Source organism: Clavelina lepadiformis, chromosome 1 (assembly GCF_947623445.1).
Source record: "Clavelina lepadiformis chromosome 1, kaClaLepa1.1, whole genome shotgun sequence".
NCBI classification, from domain to species: Eukaryota; Metazoa; Chordata; class Ascidiacea; order Aplousobranchia; family Clavelinidae; genus Clavelina; species Clavelina lepadiformis.
Genome location: NC_135240.1, coordinates 26,079,380 through 26,100,854, shown reverse-complemented (window position 1 = coordinate 26,100,854; position 21,475 = coordinate 26,079,380). Strand labels below are relative to the sequence as shown.

The window sequence follows — 21,475 nt, the reverse complement described above, 5'->3', positions numbered from 1 at the left end:
GCTATAACCAATATGCTTGTCGTTAATTGGTTCCTCAGCAGCTATGTGCCTGGTGTTTTAAACCCCAGGGTCATTTACAGTATTTTACAGCTAAGTATAGAGTTTCTTATAATTCGTGCAGGTGCACTTTTCACACGCCTTGCTAAGTGTTGTATGAAATGACAAACCACTTTAGTCGTGTAGCGTAATGCTTATGTGTTGAACGGACATTAATGGGCTTTGATGAATCATGAATACCGCTTCGTATACATTTCTAAGATGTCATGTATTCAACTATAGCGAAAAACATTTAAATTTCGGATTTTCGATGGTGGCGTGAAAATTAAGTATAGCAGCGAGCAATATTCGTAGCCGAATAGTTTACTTACGTATGACGTCATAGCGCCTGAGAAAGCCAACAGATCAATAGAAATTAAATATAGATGAAAAAAAAGAAACATAGCAGTTTAGAAGGATCTTTCATGCAGTAAACCTCAAATGAAATTAAACTAATGCATCCCATCAATTATTTAGCTCCCTACAACGAAAGTGCTGTTTTAATTTTGGCTTCATACTTATATCAGGGGCGGGCAACTTCTTCGGTCGGCGGTCCTGATATGAGAAAATGAAGTACTTGGCGGGCCGGATTCCTGAATAGATTGGAACGCAGCTTTTGTCTTATTAATGTTCATGGTCGAAAATGTTTGCTCATAAATGTATGTAGACCCGAACAGAACAAGTAGATTTATGGCCATCTTTCTCAGGTTGGCAAACTTGGACTTATTCAGTGACGCAATACAGGGATTGCGGCAGAATGTGGCCGCAGGCCACATTATCATGTAAGACCGGAAACTGTCTGCGGGCCGCTCAAAATCCCGTCGCGGGCCGGATCCGGCCCGCGGGCCGTATGTTGCCCACCCCTGACTTATATATATAAAAAGGCTTTCAAAAACTATTTCGGTATTTACTAAAATTGTTCCTCAACAAAGGAAAACAATTAACTCAAGACAATGATCAACTCAGCTGATTGACACGGAAGTTTACAAAATCATTGATTTATACTGGGCATTTCGTATACTTTATTTTATTTTTTAACGCTCTTAAGAAATAATCAAGACTGCATTTGCAAAAGAAGTTTACATTAAAAAAGCAACAGTGCAAAAGACTGACTAACACTTATAATAAAGAATGTACTAAACTGCTTATTTATTTTTATTTTTTTAAAGAAGAAATGGTTTATAACAAACGTACAGAATTAGTTATATGATTTTAAATTTTATTCCACGAACAGCATTGCATGCATATTAGAAAATCAGAATATAATGTAAATATATGTGTCTTAATTAAGTTTAAAAAGCAGCGATTTTGTAGTTGTTTTATTAAAGAAAATTGATATCAGTCGTTATAAGATTTCATATATCTACCTTAATTATAGCTTGCCTGTGATAGTATCTTACGGGATTATTTTATTTCTCTAATATTGTAACATAACGGTTATGTTTGCAAAGTAATTACGTCACTCCCTTTAACCGTTTCCCCATGCAAAATGGTGTCAAAAGTTCTTTCTCTCTCCTCGTTTTTTGTCTTCTCCGCTATTGCACTTCTTCCCATCCGATATTTCTTTCTTCTTTTTCTCTTCTTTTGCGAAAATTTGCACCAGGAGACTACTCTCGTGATGAAATATTGAATGAACTCAGCTACTGTCACGAAACTCATGCCAACCCATAAACCAAGCTGTCCACCTGAAATAAAAGTTATTTGATGTCTTTGAGGAGATTTTGGGCAGAAATCGTGACGTCCTTTTAAGCTTCAGGGTGGAGCTAGACAAATATATTCATTTTATCGTTTTATAAAGGCTGTAGGTATTATTGATTTTCGAAAAGAAATACCGTATATTCTAAATCTGTGCCATCCGAGGCCCTGTATATGTAGAACATGCGAATGTCTCTTCAATATATTTAACATGTGATCATAACTAAGCTTCACAGGCCCACGTTTAAAAGAGATTTCAGAAAAAATAAAAAGGACACACGCTGGACAAAAAGTAAGAATAAAGTGAATTTCTTCCGCAGATATTTAGAAGAATCAGTCGATACAATATCGAAAGATTTTCCAAAAGTCTTACCGATGTCACTCATAAGTCCAATTTCATCAATTTGCTTCGATTGCGTTTCTTTGGTGAACCCAATCTCGGCAAACGTGATATCCAAAGACACGAAATTCTCTTGCACGTAGCGAGAGTTGTTTGTGTAACCCAGCGACTTCTTTTAACAATTTCATTTTTATTTGTAAGGAACGTTGGTCTAGGGCCTAGACTCTAGGCATCACATGATCAAGATGATTTTTTATTACTGAATATTAATTAATGTTATAAAAATAACTTTAAAAAAAATTAAAAAACGCTCTTATGCCAAGTTATTTATCTCGTTTTCAAGACCGTTGCCAGGATTAAATTTTTACGAAAGAAAATATGCTAATTAGTCCCGTAATTAAATCCAGTAACCGAATAGTTAATGAAGTATGTAGTGCAATGCAGTTCCAAACAATTTACAGAGGCAAGTGCCTCAGCACTTATGGATGTTTCATGGAAGAGTATATTTAGTTTTGCTCACAAAACTTACCTCGTAAAATCTTCTGGTCTGGAGACCGGGTGCAGTCGCGTAGGAAGGGATGGTTGTGAACTCGGTAAAGGAACAGGGCATAGTGCATTTGCAGCTTTGCGGCGTAAACTATTTTGATATAAAACAAATTTATTGATTTTTTTTGAAATTTTTATATGTTGCTGAAGCACCGGTATGTTTATGCTGTTTCCTATGCTGTTCCATATATTGGTATCTTTTAATAATAGATTTCACTATTGTTATAAAGCTGCTGAATGTTGTTATGACAGCATTCATTCATTAAACAATGTTGTTGTAACAAAGCAAAAAGAAAAAGTTGTTGTAAGAATTTTTAAATTTAGTTCTGTTGAAATTTTGTTCGTACTTTTGCAAAGATGCGCATTGTGCAACGATGTACTTCACCAAATATATACTTGCCTTATTTTCCATTACAATTGTATAGGAGGTCGCACATGCTTCCATTTGACGTAGGTCGCATTCTGGATGATCCCAGGCCCAGTATTGATCATAGGATCGACATTTACATTTATCGACTAAGCTCTCAGTATAACATTCTAAGTGAAATTTTATGTTGAAACTGTTTACCGCGGAAAGTAGAGTAAGTTTTAGTGCTTATGATATTTGGAAAGAAAAAATTTTAATATTAAAATAATAATAATTTGCAATTCGAAACAGAGATAATTGTAAAGTTTTGGCGGTTCCGTCTCTTACTTCAAAATTGCACAAAGTTATAAATATTTGGTAGAAGTAGAAGTGCATAATACTTAATTTATTTCATAAAATAGCCACTGTAATATAGTGGCCAATATTCACCGTACGTGAAGCTCAAACTATATAAACAATTAACATTTTATACAATTTTAACACAAGACACTTTGGACTATTTCCCTTGTATATTTTACTACGGGTTTTTAGCTTAAAAATTGAACGTGAATAGGTCATACCCTTGGATTTACCTTTCATGCAAGAATTTATAGTGTAAGTGGAGAAATATTTTAGCTTCCTTTGTTCATTTGGTCTGCACTGTCCCCAAGGATGATGTAATATCTCCGAGTCTTTCCTCGATACTACAGCAAACGCTTTGTGGCCGACCGGTACCGCAACTCCGTATTTTTCGACGTTCGGAGCTTCGTACTTTGAATGGACCTGGATAAAAAATGGTGTCGAGTAAAAATCGCTCGAAACCCAACCGTTATCGCTATTAGCGTGAATAATACCCCTCCACTGACGAAAAAAAGTGAAAATCTGCCAAAGGTAAAATGAAATGAAAATAATGAAAGTGAAAAAAGTGAAAAAGTGAAAGTGAAAAATGTGAAAAAAATGTGAAAAAAATGTGAAAAAAATGTGAAAAAAAGTGAAAGTGAAAAATGAAATGAAGTGGAAATAATTTCAACCTGAAATTTAATCCCTGCTTCTTGGTTTCCATAAAACGCCTCCTCTGTGTAATCTTCGTGAAGAACATTGAGAGTTATTTGAAGTCCCTGGCTCGCACCGGCCACCGACTGCACCCTCTTGATGCTCTCGTTCCTATTGAAGGTGTAACATTTTCCAAGTCTCGTGATGACGGGATGAAAGTCTTCTGCACTACAGATAGACGACCGGAATCTGGAGATGGAAATAATATTCTTTTCAGGTAAATTTTGAAAACGTTTTACTCAAAGCAAACTTCATCGTTGCTGCTGGTTTGTTTTTACCTTTACAGGTGGTTTAACATAAAGTGTTGTTCACAAAAGTGTGTGCTGGTTCTAAATTAAAATCATGATGCCAAATACACACTCGGGAGAAAAAGCGGCATTGTTTGGAAATTCGGTTTGTCAGGTACAAATCATCACGATATGCCAATCATATTAATTTTGTTACAAGTTCCAAAACTAATCACCTGCAGAATCTTAGCGTGTTATTATTGAGATGGTAGCCTTTCTTGAAGAGATATCCGGACGTGGTAAAGTTGACTTTTGCGTGGAAGAATCCGTACGCATCTCGATCGATAGGAAGAGAATGTGTGTGAGCATAGGCGAGAAAAAGAGGAGAGGTTATTGTACTTAGAAGATGCATCGCGTGAAGCTCTTCTTTGGAATCCGGGAAAAAATATCTAAAAAAAATGGAGTAAAACCTACTAACAAGCTTGTCCATATAAACGTGTAGAAACATTAAACTTCTCTTCATTAAGAAAAGGAATCAACCGCTTGGGAAGTCATTATCGTGGAGAAACTAGTCAAGGTGCATGAATAACTAGCACAAAATGGACTAATACGCCTACTCCGCCCCAGTACCTGTTATAATTGCAAAATGTGACAGCTGGAAATTCAATTTCCGACTTGAATTCTCGCGACGTATCGGTGCTTGCTTTGTAATCGAAGTAATCTAAGATTCTTGAATACACTTGAAAGAACATGCCGCCAGTAACACCTGAAAAACGACAGCAGTTGAATAGTGCAATTTATAATTAGGCTACTTGAATATAAAATATGCAATAAAAAGATTCCGTAAATAGACTATGAGAGTTAACGAACCCGTCTTCATAATAAATAAGAATTTAAAAGCATTAAAATAACAAGACAATAACTTCCTTCACCTAAGACAAACAAAATCCAGAAAATTCGTTGAAGACAGTGAGTGCTTTCACACCAGTAAGATATCCCGTGACAGGTCGTTTTCGACACAAAATCTCTTTCAATTTTGCAAGAATATTTCGTATCATTGTCAGATGATTCGCTCAAGTATGCATCGCTACAACAGCAGCAGGAAAGCCCGACGTTGTTTGGTCTTGAAATTGGACTTTTCATCTGACTCATCTCTCAGTCATCGTAGAGTCAACCATCACAAAGAATAATCAACGTTTAGGTTTGAGTTTGTTGAGTTTAATATCCTTAATTTTTTTTAACTTTTCGCAATGTTCTACTAAAACACAGAGTTTGCAATCATTGTTTTTCCAAAAGCTTGAACCGTGTGAGAAAAAACTGTCTGACTTATAACTTACTCTGCGAACGTACACACACTAATGTGAATACTGGTCTCAAATCGCTAATCAAATCTTCAGCGGTTTTGCTGTCAATTCCATATGTTGTCTGCTCGACCTTCCATTCGATAAATATTTTTTTATTTTATTATTGAAAAAATAACAGTCGTATTCGAAATGCCAGCTTTCACATTTTAACCATTTCTATCTTCCATCTGCGAATGATTTCAACAGCGATGTGCTTTTGGCATTTTCAAAATTGTTTTTTAATTTGCGAGACATCGCTAATTGCGTGCTGTTGTCTCAACCATTCAAGGCAAGAAGAACTTTTCTCCGTGATCTAGAATAGCAAATGATCAGTCGAATATCCCGAGTCATTTAAAACGGTTTTCGAGTATGACATTTTACTTCAGGGAAGTGATTTCTATGTTCAAAGTATTAGACGCCAGACTTCATAGTGAGTGACGTTTCCTTTGTTTATCTGCTGAGTAACAAACGGCATGATGTGGCAAAAATGTCATTGTTGCTTGTTGTCTTTTGCGCGTCTGCTGTTTCCAGAAGACACTGAATTTCGAATAAAACAGATGCGTTATGTAACAGATAACCACGTCTATACGTCGAATGAAGAAGCCAGCGCGGATGATGTGCTATTTTCAATGCTGACTATACTTTGCTCATAAACTTCGTTATCATGTAACTGAAGGAAACTATGGTAATTTTAGACATAACAACACGTAACATTTATAGTCGGTATTGCAGGCACATTCAGCATTGCCAAAAAAAGTTATTCACAATAAATTTTCTTATTGAAATAGCAATATTGCCAGGTTATTTCGCTGTGTTCAATAAAATAATAACCATTTACGGTCGATATACGCATATCTTTGCTGTACTACGTCATGGCAGAAGTTAAAATTATATGCGATTTCCATACAATGAAACTTGGCGATGATTTATCTGCGTTCAAAACCCGATTCCAGAGGTTATCTATATGTATGTGTTCCGATGGATGCAATTTATTAGGACTTCCATGTTTTGGTATTCCTGAAAATGAACCGTTAACCACAACTGCACTTGTTAACGCCTTGCGAAGCCCAGTGACATTGCATATATAATATATATGCAATAGCGTCGAAAAAATTGGCACAATTATATTTTGCCTATAATTTATAGCGACAGTTGATTCTGCATTGGTGAAGGACGCCCTTTTGAAAATCAGCAAGGGAACATTATATAGTCAAAGTAGTGTTAAAAAATGCTGATTCCTTATCACTGGAAAAAGCTCGAATCGATACCAATTTGACTCAAATATTTACTCATTTGCTTTTTATTCCCACTGCATTTGACTTTACTTCCACATCATTTGGATTAACACAGCATTTGTCAGCTACTTAACAAGCTTGGATTCCTTGTGTTTACCCACTGGAATGCTTTGCGAATGTAAGAATGAGATTGAAATTGTTTAAAGGCCACATAGACTATCTTCTACATATAACACACAGGATACAGAACAGATAAAAAGTTACGGAAAGTCAATATAGTTTAATACAAACTTCTTAATTAAAATTAGAAACCGAGAGTTATAAATGAACAACGAAAGAATAACATTATTCCTAAATTTATTCCACAACACCACAAAATCTCGTGTTTTCTGTTTTCTGTCGTCGTGTTTTCTGTATCGTTCTCGTGCGGTTTTTATAATGATCCTTTTCCTTTTCCTTTTTTACAGAGGCTTTACAGTTTGTACAAACAGCTGCTTCTGTGATAACGACTCAAAGCTTATTCAAGTAAAACTCATTCTAACAAATGTTATATCGTGCTGCTTCGATGTAATGTGTCAGTATACCAATGAAGAAGCTAAAAAATCAGAATGAACTAGTATCAAATTCATTCAAATATATAGTCAAATATACAAACATTGTCAGATCCATGAAATGCTAGATGATGTTTGTGATCAGATATCAATTAAACAGCACATGTTAGCTATAAGACTTTGTGGGTGTGAAAAACATGAGTCATGTAGTTGAGGCTCATACACATTGCCCAGAACTTACAATCAATCACGCGTTGAAACTTGTAACTTGGTGGCACGTTCTAGTGAGTCTACATAAGATCCAATACCACACCACCAACCATTTGCAAAATCTTTGGAAAAGTTGAAGCTGCAAGATTTAAATTTTTAGCAGAGTAAACTATTCCTACCTGTTCAATGAACCTGGTAGGCCTACGCTTTAAGCCCTCAGGGTCTTTCCGCTTTTCCCCGTTCGTTGATGGTTTGTGAGCATATTTTTGATTGACCAGTCTACAACGAGGTTAGTGCCATAAGTTTCGCTCACACAGGCAAAGTCGAAAAATAAATAATACGAAAAGTACTTCCCGTACCTTTATTTTGGTGCATACAGCAGCGCCAATCATCATTCTCTTAACTCCCTTAACTCTTTGACCAAACAGCTAGATGAGTAGAGAATGCCACTGCAAGGGCCTGCAGCACTTTTCAAACTGCGTGTTTACTTCTTTTTTACTACACATATCCTCTTTGCATCAAACACGAAGCGAAAGGATTTAGCGGTTTACACCATTATCAAATTAAAGATATCCAACCATATTAAAGTTAGATGGGTCACTTTACTCTTCAAGATTTGGAAAAAAGGCACAGTGTCTCAATACTTGAATGCGATATATAAAATTACGGACGAAAAGACCATGTCCTTACTACAGTACTACACTTACTAGTTATTAAGTTTACAACATAAGTTTAAATATACGATGTCTATTAGCATTGAGCGTATAAACACCATAGATATATTATCAACATGTTTATAAAATATCTATGATAGATACCCTTACATAAGTGTTGCTAACATTTAATTAAGTAATATATGTGAAAACATACTGCATATATATTTCTACTATTATACTTAAATTATATATTTTTTTCATATATTTATTAATTTATTCAGTAAACTTTCGTTTACTAACTGCAGTTTTATGTAAATATGTCACTCCTGTATTTATATTATGCGATTTTTATAGATTAACGTACTTTCGCTTGCAAGATGATCAGACATGTAGGTCAAATGATGGTCAATGAACAGCATGAACAAGTTCATTGCAAACAAACAAAAAATGTTGGGCTCAAATCATAATTTCCGACTGATTGAAAAGTATAAATGCAGTAGTTTATTTTTACGGCTTAATGTTTTACATTATCATATTAATGGTTGGTTTTTCTGTTGTAGACTAAGCTTGTAGTTGTAGGCCTAGGCCAGGGGTGACGAACCTATTCGATGACGCGGGCCACTTTGTCAGTTACGGCTGAGCAAGCGGGCCGCACAATTTTTTTAACATTTTGCATAATAATTAGCATTCAAGCACAACCGCTTCATTTGGCAGATTTTTAGCTGCTCCCGCGGCCGCAAAAAATACATCGATTGAGTGCGGCAATCTATTGAAGACATACTGCTGCGACTCAATTGTGCTATCAGCTTTTGATATCGCATTGCGCAAAGATTAGAAACAGGTGAAAGAAAGTTCAAGACTGCTGGTCTCCCGGACGCAAAATTTAACCCTAAATTCCGGACATGTCCGGAATTTTCCGGACGGTATGGCAACCCTGCCGGTGTTATAGGAATTTCCTATAAGTCCTATATGCCTTGCATGTATGGGCGTTTGTCAAATCGTTTGGTGGGCCGCAGGTTCGTCACCTCTGGCCTAGGCACATGCTGCTTCTTGGTGACTGGTGGTATTTCTTGCCGTTTAGCGTCCAACAATTAGAAAGCTACATGCAATTATGACAAGCAGCAAGTTGCGGTATGCGCCTTTCGGAATCATTGGGGGAATCCTTTCACTGTCATTTATTTTTATAACGAGTTTCTACGGCGCTGTATTTATTTATGGACCAGTTCTACCGCTCATGTTTGTGTGGCCTTGGCTCTTTAGAAGAGTGGCTGAAGTATTGGCTTCAACCTGGCAAACTGTTTTAGTGGTAAGTAATCATAAATCGTTTTTCATGTGTTTCTTCATGAGTTTAGTGTCCGTTGAAGTTTGGTTTAAGTACTTAAAATCTGAAAATTGTAAATGGGCAAACTTATTTTTTGTTTTTTCATGTGACTTTCAACATCTTCAAGGCTATTTATGGTAAGTTCTGTCTTAAAGTGTTTTGGATTTTTGTGTAAGTCTTCATTTATCTGCCAAACCAACCACATAATTACCTTGCAATTCTTTCAGAGAAGGTTTTCAGGACCAAGATTGTGGTCACCGGTGATTCTATAGAAAGACATGAAAAAACAGTTGTCCTAATGAACCACAGAACACGCATTGATTGGATGTTCTTTTTTCCTGTTGTTTTCCATCTGAAAATCTTGAATCGACAAAAAATTGCCTTAAAGTCGGCGCTCAAACGTGTCCCAGGAATAGGTACTATGCAGTTATTTATTTTGCCCAAATTAATTACAGTTCGTTTAAATACTCTTTTTTCCCAATGTCATTTTTGTTGAAAAAATGTTGCATTTGGTAATATGAATATCACACAAAAAAGATCTTTTTCTTAGGATGGGCGATGCAAGTGGCCGCCTACATATTTCTAGATCGCAATTGGGAAACAGACCAGGATCATATTGACAGAATATTAAGTTACTTTGTGGAGCTCGATTCAAAGCCAAACATTCTCTTCTTTCCTGAAGGTTTGTGCCACAGAAATTAGTTGTCAACTGTGTTTGACATTGCCACATGTTTTTGTGTGCTGTTATGGATAGTTTTCTAGCCTTTTTGTTTATTTCCTTCTATTAGTGCACCAATTACTAATATTGTAGTACCAGCTTGCCGCATGTAAACCTATCATCATTAGGTTAAATCTATTAAACCTTTGAAAAGAAACAAGTGTTTGCATTTATTTATCATAATTACAACGTTAGTTAGGTTAATGTTACGTTAATGTTAGTTAGGTTAATGTTGATACACGTCTTTCATCCAAGGAACTGATCTGAGTGAAGACAATCGAAAAAGAAGTGCAGAATTTGCTAAGAAGAAGGATCTTCCTGTGTTTGATTATGTGTTACATCCACGCACTAAAGGATTCACCTACTTCGTTAACACGCTCAGAGAAAGTGAGTTATTTTCAATTAAACTAGCAGCTCCTTTAAAGGCAACATATGTTTATTTACACAATTTTACATATATATATGTTTGTTATGTTACGTTTATTCAGTGGCATTTTTGCTGATGAAAGTGTATTTTTAATTTATATATTTATTATTTAATGTATTTATTTTACACCCAGTATTTTAATCGAAGTTATAGTGACACATAGTAACACCTTTGAAGTTAACATATATTTTTTTCTGTATTTATTTGGATATTTTAGTAAGTGGTATTCACGCTGTTCATGATGTCACCATTGCATACCCATACAATCTTCCACAAGGAGAAAAGGAGATGCTATTAGGGGAGGTCCCTCGTGAAGTGCATTTTCACATAAAGCGTCACTCCATTTCAGAGGTTTGGAAACTTCAGCATTTTTTTACGAAAATAAATGCAGATAAGAAGTGCAATGTGTAAGATGCAAAGCAATAGTGACTTTTGTCATTTATGCTGATGATTTGCAATATTTTTGTATTTATAAGTTTAAATAGAAAATCTCTTCCTCTGCAGCTGCCTAAAGATGAAGAGAAATTGGCGAATTGGTGCCAAAAGATCTGGGCCAATAAGGAAGAGCTTCTCAAGGAATTCTACTCCGAGCCCAATCACTCGCTGCGTAAGTTCAAGTCAAAGAAGAAGCCCCCATACCACCCCAGGTCATGGATTCTGTGGTTGGCGTTGATTTCATGGGTTCTTATTTCTATTATTTTTACCTACCTACTAATAGTGTCACAGTTTGCTCGCTTCTATGCATTCATGTTGGTTCTTTTCTACCTGACGGAAACTGTACTTTTAGACGGCATTGAAAAAATGGAAATGATTATCCACGAAATGCGTAAACCTAAAAAACTTTGGGGTAAAAAGGGTGGCCGGTTTTTAAATGAGGCAAAGGGTGATGCTAAGCAGCAGAACATATATCAAAAATATTTAAATAATCCATCGTAATAAAACCTTAAACGTTTTGTTTGCATATATTCTGTGTTTTTCTTCTCAATATGCATATTTAGATTGTAATAACCTTACTATACGTTATCGCTATGTGCAGTTAAAGTTCTTTTAGTTCAAGAAACTGATTAAATTACTTTGAGTTATCCCAATCTTGTTAAATAGTCATCAGCACTTGTAGGTTGTAAAATTACTTCGTGTTAATCGAAATTTCGATTTAAGCCAAGTTGAGTTGACGAGCTTTTGCTGCATGTAGCCTTTGTTCATTGCGTACTTAAAGCAGTTGACGTAAAAGGTGGGCATCATGCAATATATGCATTGTGTGAATTTTTCAAGAAAATCTATAATGCTCTTGAGCTGTTAAACAAACGTTTGCCGGCTGTGCTTCAAATTTGTGATTTTATTTTCATTTTTATAGTTTTTTGTTGTCAGTGATTCCTTTTTAATTTTTTTGTATAGTTGTAAAGATGCTGTTTTAGAAATTAATTAACATCCATTGTCAACAGTGAGCCCAGCATAGTGGTGTGCTTTGTTACGGTTGTACTGAAAAAATATTGGATATGTATTTTTTGTTTCAGCTATTGATAATTAATCTACAAATCTGAACTCTGTATTTTTAGCATATTTTTCCTACTATCATGCCACTCTCCTATTTTGTCAACAAAGTTCATTGTTTAACCATCAAACAGAAAGCACAACATATACTGTAGTGACAACATAGGTTTGCAAAACCTCAAAGATGTCTTAAGAATTTACTGAAACTGGGATAAATATTACTACAGTACTACACCGGTCTTACGAGTACTGCATTAGCTCGCAAGCAACTCTACCATTCAGATGTCAGTTGTTTTTCAAGGAAATCTAGAAAGTGTGTAATTCTGCTACTCTCGCAAAAGTCGTTCGTCTTATTCTACTCTTCCTTTCTCTTAGCTGTATCTGCGCTCGGTTACCTTTAAATTAAAACGGGATTTCTGTATCGTTTTGCATGTACCTTATGCATTTGGAAAAGTAGTTTCCAGATTTCCTTGCACGACGCCCGTATATTTGGCCTGTGTAAGCGTACTGTGTTGTAAACGTATCTGAATAAAATTCTCTGCTATAATTCAAATTAAGACGTGTATTGGCTTATGTAACGTATCCGTGGTCGCACAAGTATTTTTGTGTCGTTGCTATGGTGACCGTAAGCTTAACATTACGTTGTAAGGCTAGATCATAAATTATTAGTGTCGGCAGAACTGTTGTGTTACAGGTTCCCATTACAAAAGCAATGGGGCATTTATGGCGACAATATAATTCACATTCCACAACTCATTTCTACAGTATCGCCTTTAAAAGCTAAAGATTTGTATATTAACAAACAGGCTTTAAAGTGATTTGGTATGCGGTTTGCAGGCGTTGTGATGAACATGTTTGCTTTCCCTCCTTGAGAATTTGTTGAATTATTTGAATAGAACCTTATTAATATTTGACTTGATGGCTTCTCTGCGTCATTTAAGTAGTGATAATACAGGCAGTTCTGTTTAGAATGACTCTATTCTGACAGCAAATATTTACCAAAGTGTCTTTTACCTATCTGAGAGAAAGTAACCGGAAAAAGCTTGCCCTGGTATTTTGAAAACATTTAAAACTTAACAGCCTTCACAAGAAGAAAAGCAATTGCACAGGTTTGGCTTAACTGTCAGCTTTAGATAACCGTAAGGTCACCAGCTGATAAGCGTCATGTAAACGATTATGACGTCAAAAAGACCAAATTTCTTGTTGATAAGAAGTGATTGAGTTAATTTTTTTTCTGGTGCGTTTTCATCCTGTAGAAGTGTAGATTAAAATATTAAAACATGGCGCCAAACCCGGAAAACGACGAAAAAAAAGAAAATGAAATGTTGCAGGGAAGTCTAACAGATGTTAATGAAGTCACGGAAAATGAGGTGAAATTATTTTGTAATTGTGGGTTTTTTTAACGCATAGAGTGAGTAGCTCATACTCTTATCATGCCTAGGATGTTGGAAAGAAAGCCTTTAAAGTCCAACTTCAAGCTCCAGTGACAAGCGATGAAGACGAATACGACACCGATTTGGAAATGGAAGGTTCGTTTTTCGATTTTTTATTGGTTCCTAGAAATGAATAAATGATCTGTCTTTTTACATTTACGACTGATTGAATCTTACCTGAGATTGCGTAATCTATTAATTATTATTTACGTTTTTTAAACGTTATGGTGGAAAGTCAAAGGTTAGCCAACAGTACGTATGAAATCCCTTCATTATAACGGTAGACAAGACATAAAAATTACAACTGGGCTAACACACTATTTGTAGTAACTAACACAATAGAACACATATCTTTAAAAATGTCTAAATGCCAGATACATCAGTGAATAAGTACCGCAGCATGACAGCAAAAGACACATACGTCAAATACTGCGAGCAACTCGGCGTGGTACCAGCCTCGTATTTTCTAGCGCATATGAACGACGAAGTGTTGAATATGAGCCACCACAGTCTGGGTCCGAATGGAGCCAAAGCTATTGCAGCACCGTTGGTGGTAAGTTACCGGTGCTTTATTGAACATGAATCAACCAGTAACTGCAGGTCCCCTGCAATCAACAAGTTTTTATGTCTAACATCTTTCTTTAATATGTGCGATTTAATTCCTGTCAACATGCTTATTTTACGATCTACGAATAATTCTAGTAGCATATTTTTATAATATCATTTGCAAACTTTAGGTGAACACGTCCATCTTGGAACTGAATATCGAAGACAATTGGATTACGTCTGAAGGCATGCAGGATATTGCTGAAATGTTGATGGAAAATTGCTACATTTGCTACTTGGTTAGTTAATATACGTGGACCAACCGGTACTTGATGAGTTACAGTTTATTGCGAACAAATAACGTTTATCTAGTCAGCTTTTTATCATGTTGAAGTTGGCTATTCAAAACATTCTACCTGTTGATACCTTGATATTTCAGAATATATCTTGCAACAAACTGGGCACTGAGGGAGCTCGATTTGTGTGCGAGGTGCTGCAAGAAAACACGTCTTTGAAAGAACTCAACGTTTCCAGAAATGACTTCAAAGATTCGGACGCCCAGTATTTTGCGGAAGCGCTCAAACAAAATTTTCGTTTGAAGGTATTTAAGACAATCTGTTGCTAACCCTATAGTTTCGCGTATTGAATCATGGTTGAAAAGTTTGGGCTAAAGTTATATTCTCATTGTTCCAAGGAATTAAATCTGAGTGGCAATGCCTTTTGTGAAGTCGGTGGGGAGTGGCTAGGTCAAGCAATTGCGTCAAACGAAGCCATAAAACGCCTTAATTTAAGCTGGAATCATTTGAGGCGAAAGGTAAAGTTAGGATTTAATTCAACTCCAAATATTGAGACGACTGTAATGTTCATAGGTGCAGCTTTTGACACCTAAAACACCTCAGCACATCAGGGATAGCATTAAATCGCTCTCAGAGATTGTAATGCGATCGAGACACTGTTTTTTATATTCTAACAAGTTCACAAATCTTAACAGAAAACGCAAGCATTTTAGTTATTAACTTTTGCTTTAGGGAGCGTTAGCAATTTGCGCAGGGATGAAGTTAAACATCACAATAAAATCCCTTGATTTATCCTGGAATGGGTTTGCGGATGAGGGCGCTATGGCGATGGGTGAAGCACTGAAGACAAACAACTCCCTCACGTGGCTTGATTTGAGCAACAACAGAATCACGGGAAAAGGTGTGTTTTATATCTACTGGATATGAATATTTAATAAACATTAAGATCACTCACTGCTTGCCAAAGTATTTTTAATAAGTAGTAGGCCTATCACATTCGATATACATTCAGCCTACGTCAGACATAGCGAAGTAGTCATTGTTTCGTATGCATAAGACGTATAAGTTGGTTCAGTCAAACCGTTCTTTAGGTGCCTTTATGCTCGCCAAAGGTCTTGAAATCAACGACACGTTAAAAACACTCAAATTGGGAGAAAACCCGATCGGAGGAGACGGAGCTTTAATATTACTCCGATCTATTGCTAAGAACGAAAAATCTGCTCTGGAGGACCTAGATCTCAGGGTACGAAGGATGGCGTAAGCCATACACGTAGCGAAAGGCTTACTGCTTTTAATGGTTTTGTTGTTAGGGCTCGTGCCAATGACGACGTTTAGTTTTATCACATTATAGCTTAACTAGCTGATCTATGATGTGACAAAGTATAATCTTTGAGCTAACCGAAGCTTAACCCACGGCTACTGATGCACCTAGGGTATCCAAATCAGCAAAGAATTCAAAGATCTGGCGGAGGAATTAAAACAACGAGCAATGGCCGCTAAAGGGAGCAGTACCTCTTTCTCTTTCACAACAAATCGTAGAGAGACATCTGGCGAGGGATTTACAAGGAGAGGTTCGCCGCAAGATGACCCTATGATGCTGCTCCAGGTAGGGCAACTTTCTTAAAATCGAATAAAGTGAGCTTTATGCGGATTGGAATCAATGAATTTAACGAGGACTGTCGCTTTCAGAATTTTCTTCAAGAGAAAAGACTGCGCTTGGTTGACTTGTTCAAAAGCTTTGATAAAGACACAAGCTGGAAAATTTCTCCTCAAGAATTCCAAAGAGGGATCCAGAACGCTGGAATCCCATTCACGAAGAAGCAACTTAAGAATTTAGTCAGCAGCTTGGATGTTGATGTCGACGGGCAGGTCGACTACAAGTAAGTTTTTCGCCTTGCGTTTATAGACAGCTCATTTACGGTGAATGCAGTGGTTATTTACATGGACAGTTCATAGCATATAGGCCTAAAGGTAAATAAGATGATTAATGTGTATTCAGGTAGGAGACGTAGCACAGGTAATTATAAGAGTAAGACAAAGGCCCGTAAGCTTTAGCCTTAAAAGAAGTGTAAGTTTTTATTGCAAGGAAGTTGTACCAAATTGCTGCAAAAGTAATTCTGTAGAAATTTTATTTCAAATCATTTCAGGGTGTTGGAAAGCAAGAGAAACGTATTTGAGAGTCAAATGCAGATGTAAAATTTCATCACCACTGCTTCTGTCATGCTTGAGAGTTGAGGCCAGAAAATAAACAAGCCAATTTATATTTCGCGAGATTGAGCCGCGTAATTTATTTTATAAACTGATCAACCGTTCTGCGTTTTTGTTGTGGTCGTACAAAGTTTGTGCTGAATATATTCAATTAACTTCGTAAAGTAGGCTTTCTTCATCATTAGTTTCATTAAATCAAATCATTAGTTTTCTGGAAGGTTATCGCTAAACCTTTGCTTTGTGAAAAGCTCCTTCATTTTTCAACAAAAATTTATCCGGTGCACGTTTAAGAATGTCTATGATAAGTTAGCCTATATATAAGTACAGATATTTAATCTCTGTCAGATTTAGCTTATATACTGTTCCCGTTAAATTAATATGTTGTTTAAAACAAAAAAGGAAACAATAAGGTTTTATTACTTTTACAATTTAACTCAATCTACATTATTTATTGTTCCTTTGACGAAAATCATTTAGGGAATTACTCAAGGGACGGAAGGAGGCTTTGCTCCGTCAACGTGAGGAAAAGCGAAAATTGGCAAAAACTAAAGCTAGGAAAAAGGAAGAGGAGGAAAAACTCAAATCCGCTTGGAAGCAGGCCGTACTGGCCACGTCATCAACCACAAACAGCCCCAATGCCTCACCTAATCTCACTCCCCTGCGCAGTCGAAGCATGGTTATTTCTGTAGAACAGGAAAAAGCAAAAGTTGACGTGACAGAGGTTACTAGCGCCCTCTTGCGAGTTCATAGCGTGGAGACGGGTGAAAGAAGAAGTCCTACTGGTCTGGCTTCAACAAAGGTGAAGTTTTTAGGCGTTGAGGAGACAAAAACAATTCGATCAAAATCGGCTCTGGGATTCGCTTCAAGAGACGAATCGGAAAGCAATCAAAACAAAAGCTCCAATGATCATATGGTGGATAGCGAGATCTCCATTCCTATCCCAGTTCGATCAAGTAGCAACTATTTTCCATCCAAGACAGTTATCAAAACACAGAAACAAACAACCGCAGGAATTCCCAACTCGCGAAAAGTTATTTAGTTGAGAATCAATCGACCGCTGGCATCAATGTCTCAAAACTTCAAGGTACAGAAGCCATTGTCAAAATCTCAGGTTCAACTTTGCTTGTTGTCCAAAATTCCTCCACAGTAAGACAAATGCATCACATTGAAAACTTGATTATAATTTTTATTATACGACATGCACCGCATCAACGTAATTCATGAAGTTTCACTGTTTCAGCAAATTAAGTAGATTAATTTTCTGCATACTGTGAAGTCTGTATTTGAATTTGCACTTTGTGTAACTTTCCTGTAACATGCTGTTAGAGACAAAACTGGTGTTTACGGATACTTTTGAGCGATGTCAGCACATGCGGAAAAACTTTAAGTAGGAACACAGACGACAGCCAGATACAAACGCAGACACTGAGACGATAATTCAGTTCATAAACGAAGACAATGGGAAGATAAATCAATTCATTATTCAAATTAATTTATTGTTAAACCGAATTATACTATTTGAATATACAGTATAGGCAAAACATTTCGAAAAGTAAAAATTTTGATGGGCAATTCTGAGTTGGGTGGTTTACAATCCACTAATTAGATTTAGATGAAACAAACTGGTGATGCCTAGGCGCCCAAGATCAGAGTTGTGCCAGACGGCAAGTTCACTTTATCCAATTCAACCAGTTTACCATCCCCAAAAGCCGCAGAAGAAGACACTACAACCTGTGAAAAACAAATAGTTATTTACCGGATATAGATTAGTTATACATACGAGGACTGTTAGTCAAAGCAGACGTGCTGCCTTATCTGGAAGGGCGATAAATTTCAAGTTTGACTCACCTTGGCTTTTTTGGCTGGTTTTTTCTTATCCATAAGACCGGATGATGAAACAACGTTCACTGTTTGAGCGCTGGGACTCAAATTGCTCACGACCAAAACAGAGGGTTTAGTGTCCCATTTGCGATGGAATGCGATCACATTGTTGTTGTCTGTTATAAAACGAGGGGCAAGGTTATAACTATTATCTGATGTTCAAGCAAGTTTCACAGTTAAAATGTTTTTACCAGTATCAATAAAGCTGAACTTTGTATCTTCATTGCGTGTATCGTAACGCAGAGACTGCATGGCTTGAATTCCCTCCACTTTTCTTACTGTTGCAGCCGTGACGGTGTTTAGAACAACGTTGGAAGAATTGACAGGTGCACTCTTAAGACAACAGAGAAAACGTTGTCATAAATACGATTAAAGTGAAGAAAAGGCACAAGATGTGAAGACTAACATCTGGATCAGATGCTTCCCATGTCAGGACTGGAGATGAGGCGCCAACCTCATCACCGGACCTAATAACTGGTACACCAGGTATTGAAATTGACAGAAGGTTAAGAGCAGCTCCCATGCTTGTGTTCGAGAATCGAGTCTCCACAAGTGAACCACCCAATGGAGTTAGCTGGAACAAAATGAAAACACACATAAAGTCAACTGCAAAAATTAACATTGCGTGGCTGGCTCAACTTGTTCTCTACGACACACAATAAGCTAAAAACTTAATAAAATACACAATTTAGCAAAGGAAGCAAATTATACCAAGTTTGCTCCAATCTGGCGAGTAGAATTTCTCCATCCTTCAATGGCATCTCTCATCATTTTTCCTGCTGCTTCAAGATTGGCGTGAGATGACAAGTGGTCGCTCAAAATCATGGGACTTTTTCCAGTGTTTGTGTTGTTCACATCAAGCATGACCGGATTAAGTTCTGGATTTGGTGATGATGAGTAGACAAACAGAGCTCTGAAAAAGTTGGGTAAGTTTTTCTTATTTTTAGAAGAACTACGTAAACAAAATAATTACAGAAGCAGCTTTCTAAAAACAAAAAATTTACTAAACCTAATTAGTAATTACTGAATAGTGAATAAATATTGAAAACTGAATATATAAATAATTCAATCGAATGTCAATTAAATAAAAACCCTATACAAACAGAAAGATACTCACTCATTGGAGGTTTCATTTGTGTAGAATTTTTCCCAAATATCTTTGACTAATTTGTTGGGTTCAATGTTTTGAACATGTCCAACGTCCCGTATTTGAATGCCGTCCACTTTCCGATCAAACCAGGACTTGACAAGCATCTGAAATAAAAAATGTCAACTATCAACCAAATTATATTTCCCAAGTTTCAAATGTTAAGTTGTCAATGGCGAGATATCATGAACAGACTAACTAACAGAGAGATTAGTTTACCTTAACAAATTCCCAAGCTTTAGGGCTTTCATAGTTTAGGAATGCACGATTGGGGCTGTCCTTGCTTACTTTGTAGTTGGCCATTCTATCAGGATTGTAAACCCATTCAGCATAATCATCCTGCATCAAGAAAGCAATTAATAATTAATTAACGTACAGTACCGTATTATTTTAATAACTTCCAAAGGGATATTTATCAATGTGTAAGACCTACAGTATTAGAAGTGCTTCCATTTGCTTTCCATACAAAAAAGTTGCAGTACATGCCACTTGCATCTGACGCACAAGCAGCAGTCGCACTCTGAGCAAAATTGTCGTGCATCGTCGACAAGGTGTCAACAGGGATATCAACCATCACCTTCATCTCTGTATTGACAAAGAATTCAAAAACAAAGTCATAAGAAATATCATGATTCGAAATTATTTAACTAATTTCAGCTACAACTGCCATAGCATAAAAAAGTCAAAATCAATATCCAAATGTTCAGAAATCAATCATATCATTTGATCGTTGTTTACATACTGTGCAACTTATTTTTTTGCCAAAATTTAAATTATTAACTTTGTTGGTAACACAATGCTGATACTAACCTTTCTCATTTGCAGTTTTAACCAAACTTTCAAACCCAGCATCATCATTATTGGTAACTGCTGCTGGGTCTGATTCTTTTCCAGCGCCAGCTACCATGACAGCTTTTGAAAAAAGTGACTTGCTTACATAATCCAAATGATCTTCCATTCCTGTATGAAAATATGCATCGCTTTATTTATAGTATAATCCAGACATACACTGCTATGAGTGAAATGTAATAGCCTACACATCGATATGTTTGTTTAAATGGTTTTGTTTTTCTATTAAAACTACCATCACTTTAAAAGTAAGATCTAATTGTTATGGGGCTACCTTTAAAGTTTTGGGCAAATTCATCGACCTTGGCTTCATAAACTACAACGTCTTGATACCACTGTGGAGTTGGTTCCGGTTTACATTTTGGAGCTGTTACCACAATAAAAATGGCACCAGCCAACATGGCGACCCATATTATCCAGAAAATGATGAATAATGCCCACCTAGCACGCACCCAATGAGGCTGGTTAGCAATTTCTGAAAAGGCAAAGTGACGACACATTTAGAACTGTATGTTTGATACCTTAGCAGTTGGCTACATGCAAAAAACATGACACAAATGTCTACTTCGTCATCAATACAATAAATTCGTAGCAGCGGTATGTATGTATAGACATATTACAACTAACCCATAAGCTCTTCTTTCTTGAGGCCAGTGAAACGTTCCTCCTTATCTTCTTCTTTTAGCTCACTGTCAGTTTTAACATCGGGGTTAAGCTGCTTCGTTTCATCGTTCATATCACCCATTTCAACATCTATCGGTTTCTCTGGACTTCCCATGATTATTCAGTAGTTTTAATTTCCAATAATAGAAAATTTTCTTAGCAACAAAGCCTCGCTCAACTAGCGCTACACGAATTGGTGGAATGACAACGCAACAACGCCACAATTCCGACAAGGACAGGAGATGACGCAACGTTAC

General features: G+C 36.6%; 4 protein-coding genes across 10 annotated transcripts; 2 read left to right on the top strand and 2 right to left on the bottom strand.

The window, feature by feature from the left end:
* Positions 1 to 1,046: 1,046 nt before the first annotated feature.
* LOC143453170 (bile acid-sensitive ion channel-like) lies at positions 1,047 to 8,298 on the bottom strand. 6 transcript variants are annotated; one of them, XM_076954356.1, is made up of 12 exons: positions 7,942 to 8,293; positions 7,762 to 7,861; positions 7,614 to 7,704; positions 5,176 to 7,416; positions 4,874 to 5,009; positions 4,480 to 4,692; positions 3,995 to 4,205; positions 3,557 to 3,746; positions 3,018 to 3,154; positions 2,601 to 2,708; positions 2,105 to 2,243; positions 1,047 to 1,721 (listed from the first exon to the last, which is right to left on the bottom strand). In XM_076954356.1, exons 4-12 carry the CDS (start codon positions 5,393 to 5,395, stop codon positions 1,474 to 1,476), a joined length of 1,602 nt encoding a protein of 533 aa, XP_076810471.1. In that variant the 5' UTR covers positions 5,396 to 7,416; positions 7,614 to 7,704; positions 7,762 to 7,861; positions 7,942 to 8,293; the 3' UTR covers positions 1,047 to 1,473. The 6 variants fall into 6 exon arrangements, with proteins under 6 accessions (XP_076810471.1, XP_076810463.1, XP_076810480.1 ...); XM_076954348.1 differs by having other exon boundaries at positions 7,614 to 7,861; XM_076954365.1 differs by lacking the exon at positions 7,614 to 7,704.
* Positions 8,299 to 8,628: 330 nt separating this feature from the next.
* On the top strand, positions 8,629 to 12,748 carry LOC143453207 (lysocardiolipin acyltransferase 1-like). The gene is made up of 7 exons (XM_076954400.1): positions 8,629 to 9,544; positions 9,687 to 9,696; positions 9,787 to 9,975; positions 10,110 to 10,241; positions 10,533 to 10,664; positions 10,922 to 11,055; positions 11,209 to 12,748. Exons 1-7 carry the CDS (start codon positions 9,350 to 9,352, stop codon positions 11,638 to 11,640), a joined length of 1,224 nt encoding a protein of 407 aa, XP_076810515.1. The 5' UTR covers positions 8,629 to 9,349; the 3' UTR covers positions 11,641 to 12,748.
* Positions 12,749 to 13,292: 544 nt separating this feature from the next.
* Positions 13,293 to 18,149, top strand: LOC143459422 (uncharacterized). 2 transcript variants are annotated; one of them, XM_076956579.1, is made up of 11 exons: positions 13,293 to 13,565; positions 13,637 to 13,724; positions 14,003 to 14,181; positions 14,366 to 14,473; positions 14,614 to 14,775; positions 14,869 to 14,988; positions 15,203 to 15,371; positions 15,562 to 15,713; positions 15,903 to 16,076; positions 16,160 to 16,350; positions 17,156 to 18,149. In XM_076956579.1, exons 1-11 carry the CDS (start codon positions 13,476 to 13,478, stop codon positions 17,715 to 17,717), a joined length of 1,995 nt encoding a protein of 664 aa, XP_076812694.1. In that variant the 5' UTR covers positions 13,293 to 13,475; the 3' UTR covers positions 17,718 to 18,149. The 2 variants fall into 2 exon arrangements, with proteins under 2 accessions (XP_076812694.1, XP_076812703.1); XM_076956588.1 differs by lacking the exon at positions 17,156 to 18,149 and adding an exon at positions 16,618 to 17,112.
* LOC143459434 (amino acid transporter heavy chain SLC3A2-like) lies at positions 17,851 to 21,456 on the bottom strand. The gene is made up of 11 exons (XM_076956600.1): positions 21,183 to 21,456; positions 20,830 to 21,030; positions 20,517 to 20,666; positions 20,140 to 20,291; positions 19,926 to 20,045; positions 19,677 to 19,813; positions 19,271 to 19,472; positions 18,966 to 19,133; positions 18,751 to 18,892; positions 18,527 to 18,675; positions 17,851 to 18,409 (listed from the first exon to the last, which is right to left on the bottom strand). Exons 1-11 carry the CDS (start codon positions 21,331 to 21,333, stop codon positions 18,311 to 18,313), a joined length of 1,671 nt encoding a protein of 556 aa, XP_076812715.1. The 5' UTR covers positions 21,334 to 21,456; the 3' UTR covers positions 17,851 to 18,310.
* Between the last annotated feature and the right edge of the window lie 19 nt (positions 21,457 to 21,475).

What these genes read in the sequence shown, in the direction of transcription:
- LOC143453170 (XM_076954348.1), bottom strand. Translation starts at nt 5,395, where the DNA reads ATGAGTCAGATGAAAAGTCCAATTTCAAGACCAAACAACGTCGGGCTT. An exon ending in AGACCAGAAGATTTTACGAG is followed by an intron (nt 2,244 to 2,600) that starts GTAAGTTTTGTG and finishes AATTGTTAAAAG; the next exon opens with AAGTCGCTGGGTTACACAAA. An exon ending in TGGACTTATGAGTGACATCG is followed by an intron (nt 1,722 to 2,104) that starts GTAAGACTTTTG and finishes CTTTTATTTCAG; the next exon opens with GTGGACAGCTTGGTTTATGG.
- LOC143453207 (XM_076954400.1), top strand. Translation starts at nt 9,350, where the DNA reads ATGACAAGCAGCAAGTTGCGGTATGCGCCTTTCGGAATCATTGGGGGA. An exon ending in CAAACGTGTCCCAGGAATAG is followed by an intron (nt 9,976 to 10,109) that starts GTACTATGCAGT and finishes TCTTTTTCTTAG; the next exon opens with GATGGGCGATGCAAGTGGCC. An exon ending in AGCGTCACTCCATTTCAGAG is followed by an intron (nt 11,056 to 11,208) that starts GTTTGGAAACTT and finishes CTTCCTCTGCAG; the next exon opens with CTGCCTAAAGATGAAGAGAA.
- LOC143459422 (XM_076956579.1), top strand. Translation starts at nt 13,476, where the DNA reads ATGGCGCCAAACCCGGAAAACGACGAAAAAAAAGAAAATGAAATGTTG. An exon ending in CACCGATTTGGAAATGGAAG is followed by an intron (nt 13,725 to 14,002) that starts GTTCGTTTTTCG and finishes TCTAAATGCCAG; the next exon opens with ATACATCAGTGAATAAGTAC. An exon ending in ACCCTATGATGCTGCTCCAG is followed by an intron (nt 16,077 to 16,159) that starts GTAGGGCAACTT and finishes TGTCGCTTTCAG; the next exon opens with AATTTTCTTCAAGAGAAAAG.
- LOC143459434 (XM_076956600.1), bottom strand. Translation starts at nt 21,333, where the DNA reads ATGGGAAGTCCAGAGAAACCGATAGATGTTGAAATGGGTGATATGAAC. An exon ending in ATGGAAGCACTTCTAATACT is followed by an intron (nt 20,046 to 20,139) that starts GTAGGTCTTACA and finishes TTCTTGATGCAG; the next exon opens with GATGATTATGCTGAATGGGT. An exon ending in AAGCTTGGGAATTTGTTAAG is followed by an intron (nt 19,814 to 19,925) that starts GTAAACTAATCT and finishes TTTTTATTTCAG; the next exon opens with ATGCTTGTCAAGTCCTGGTT.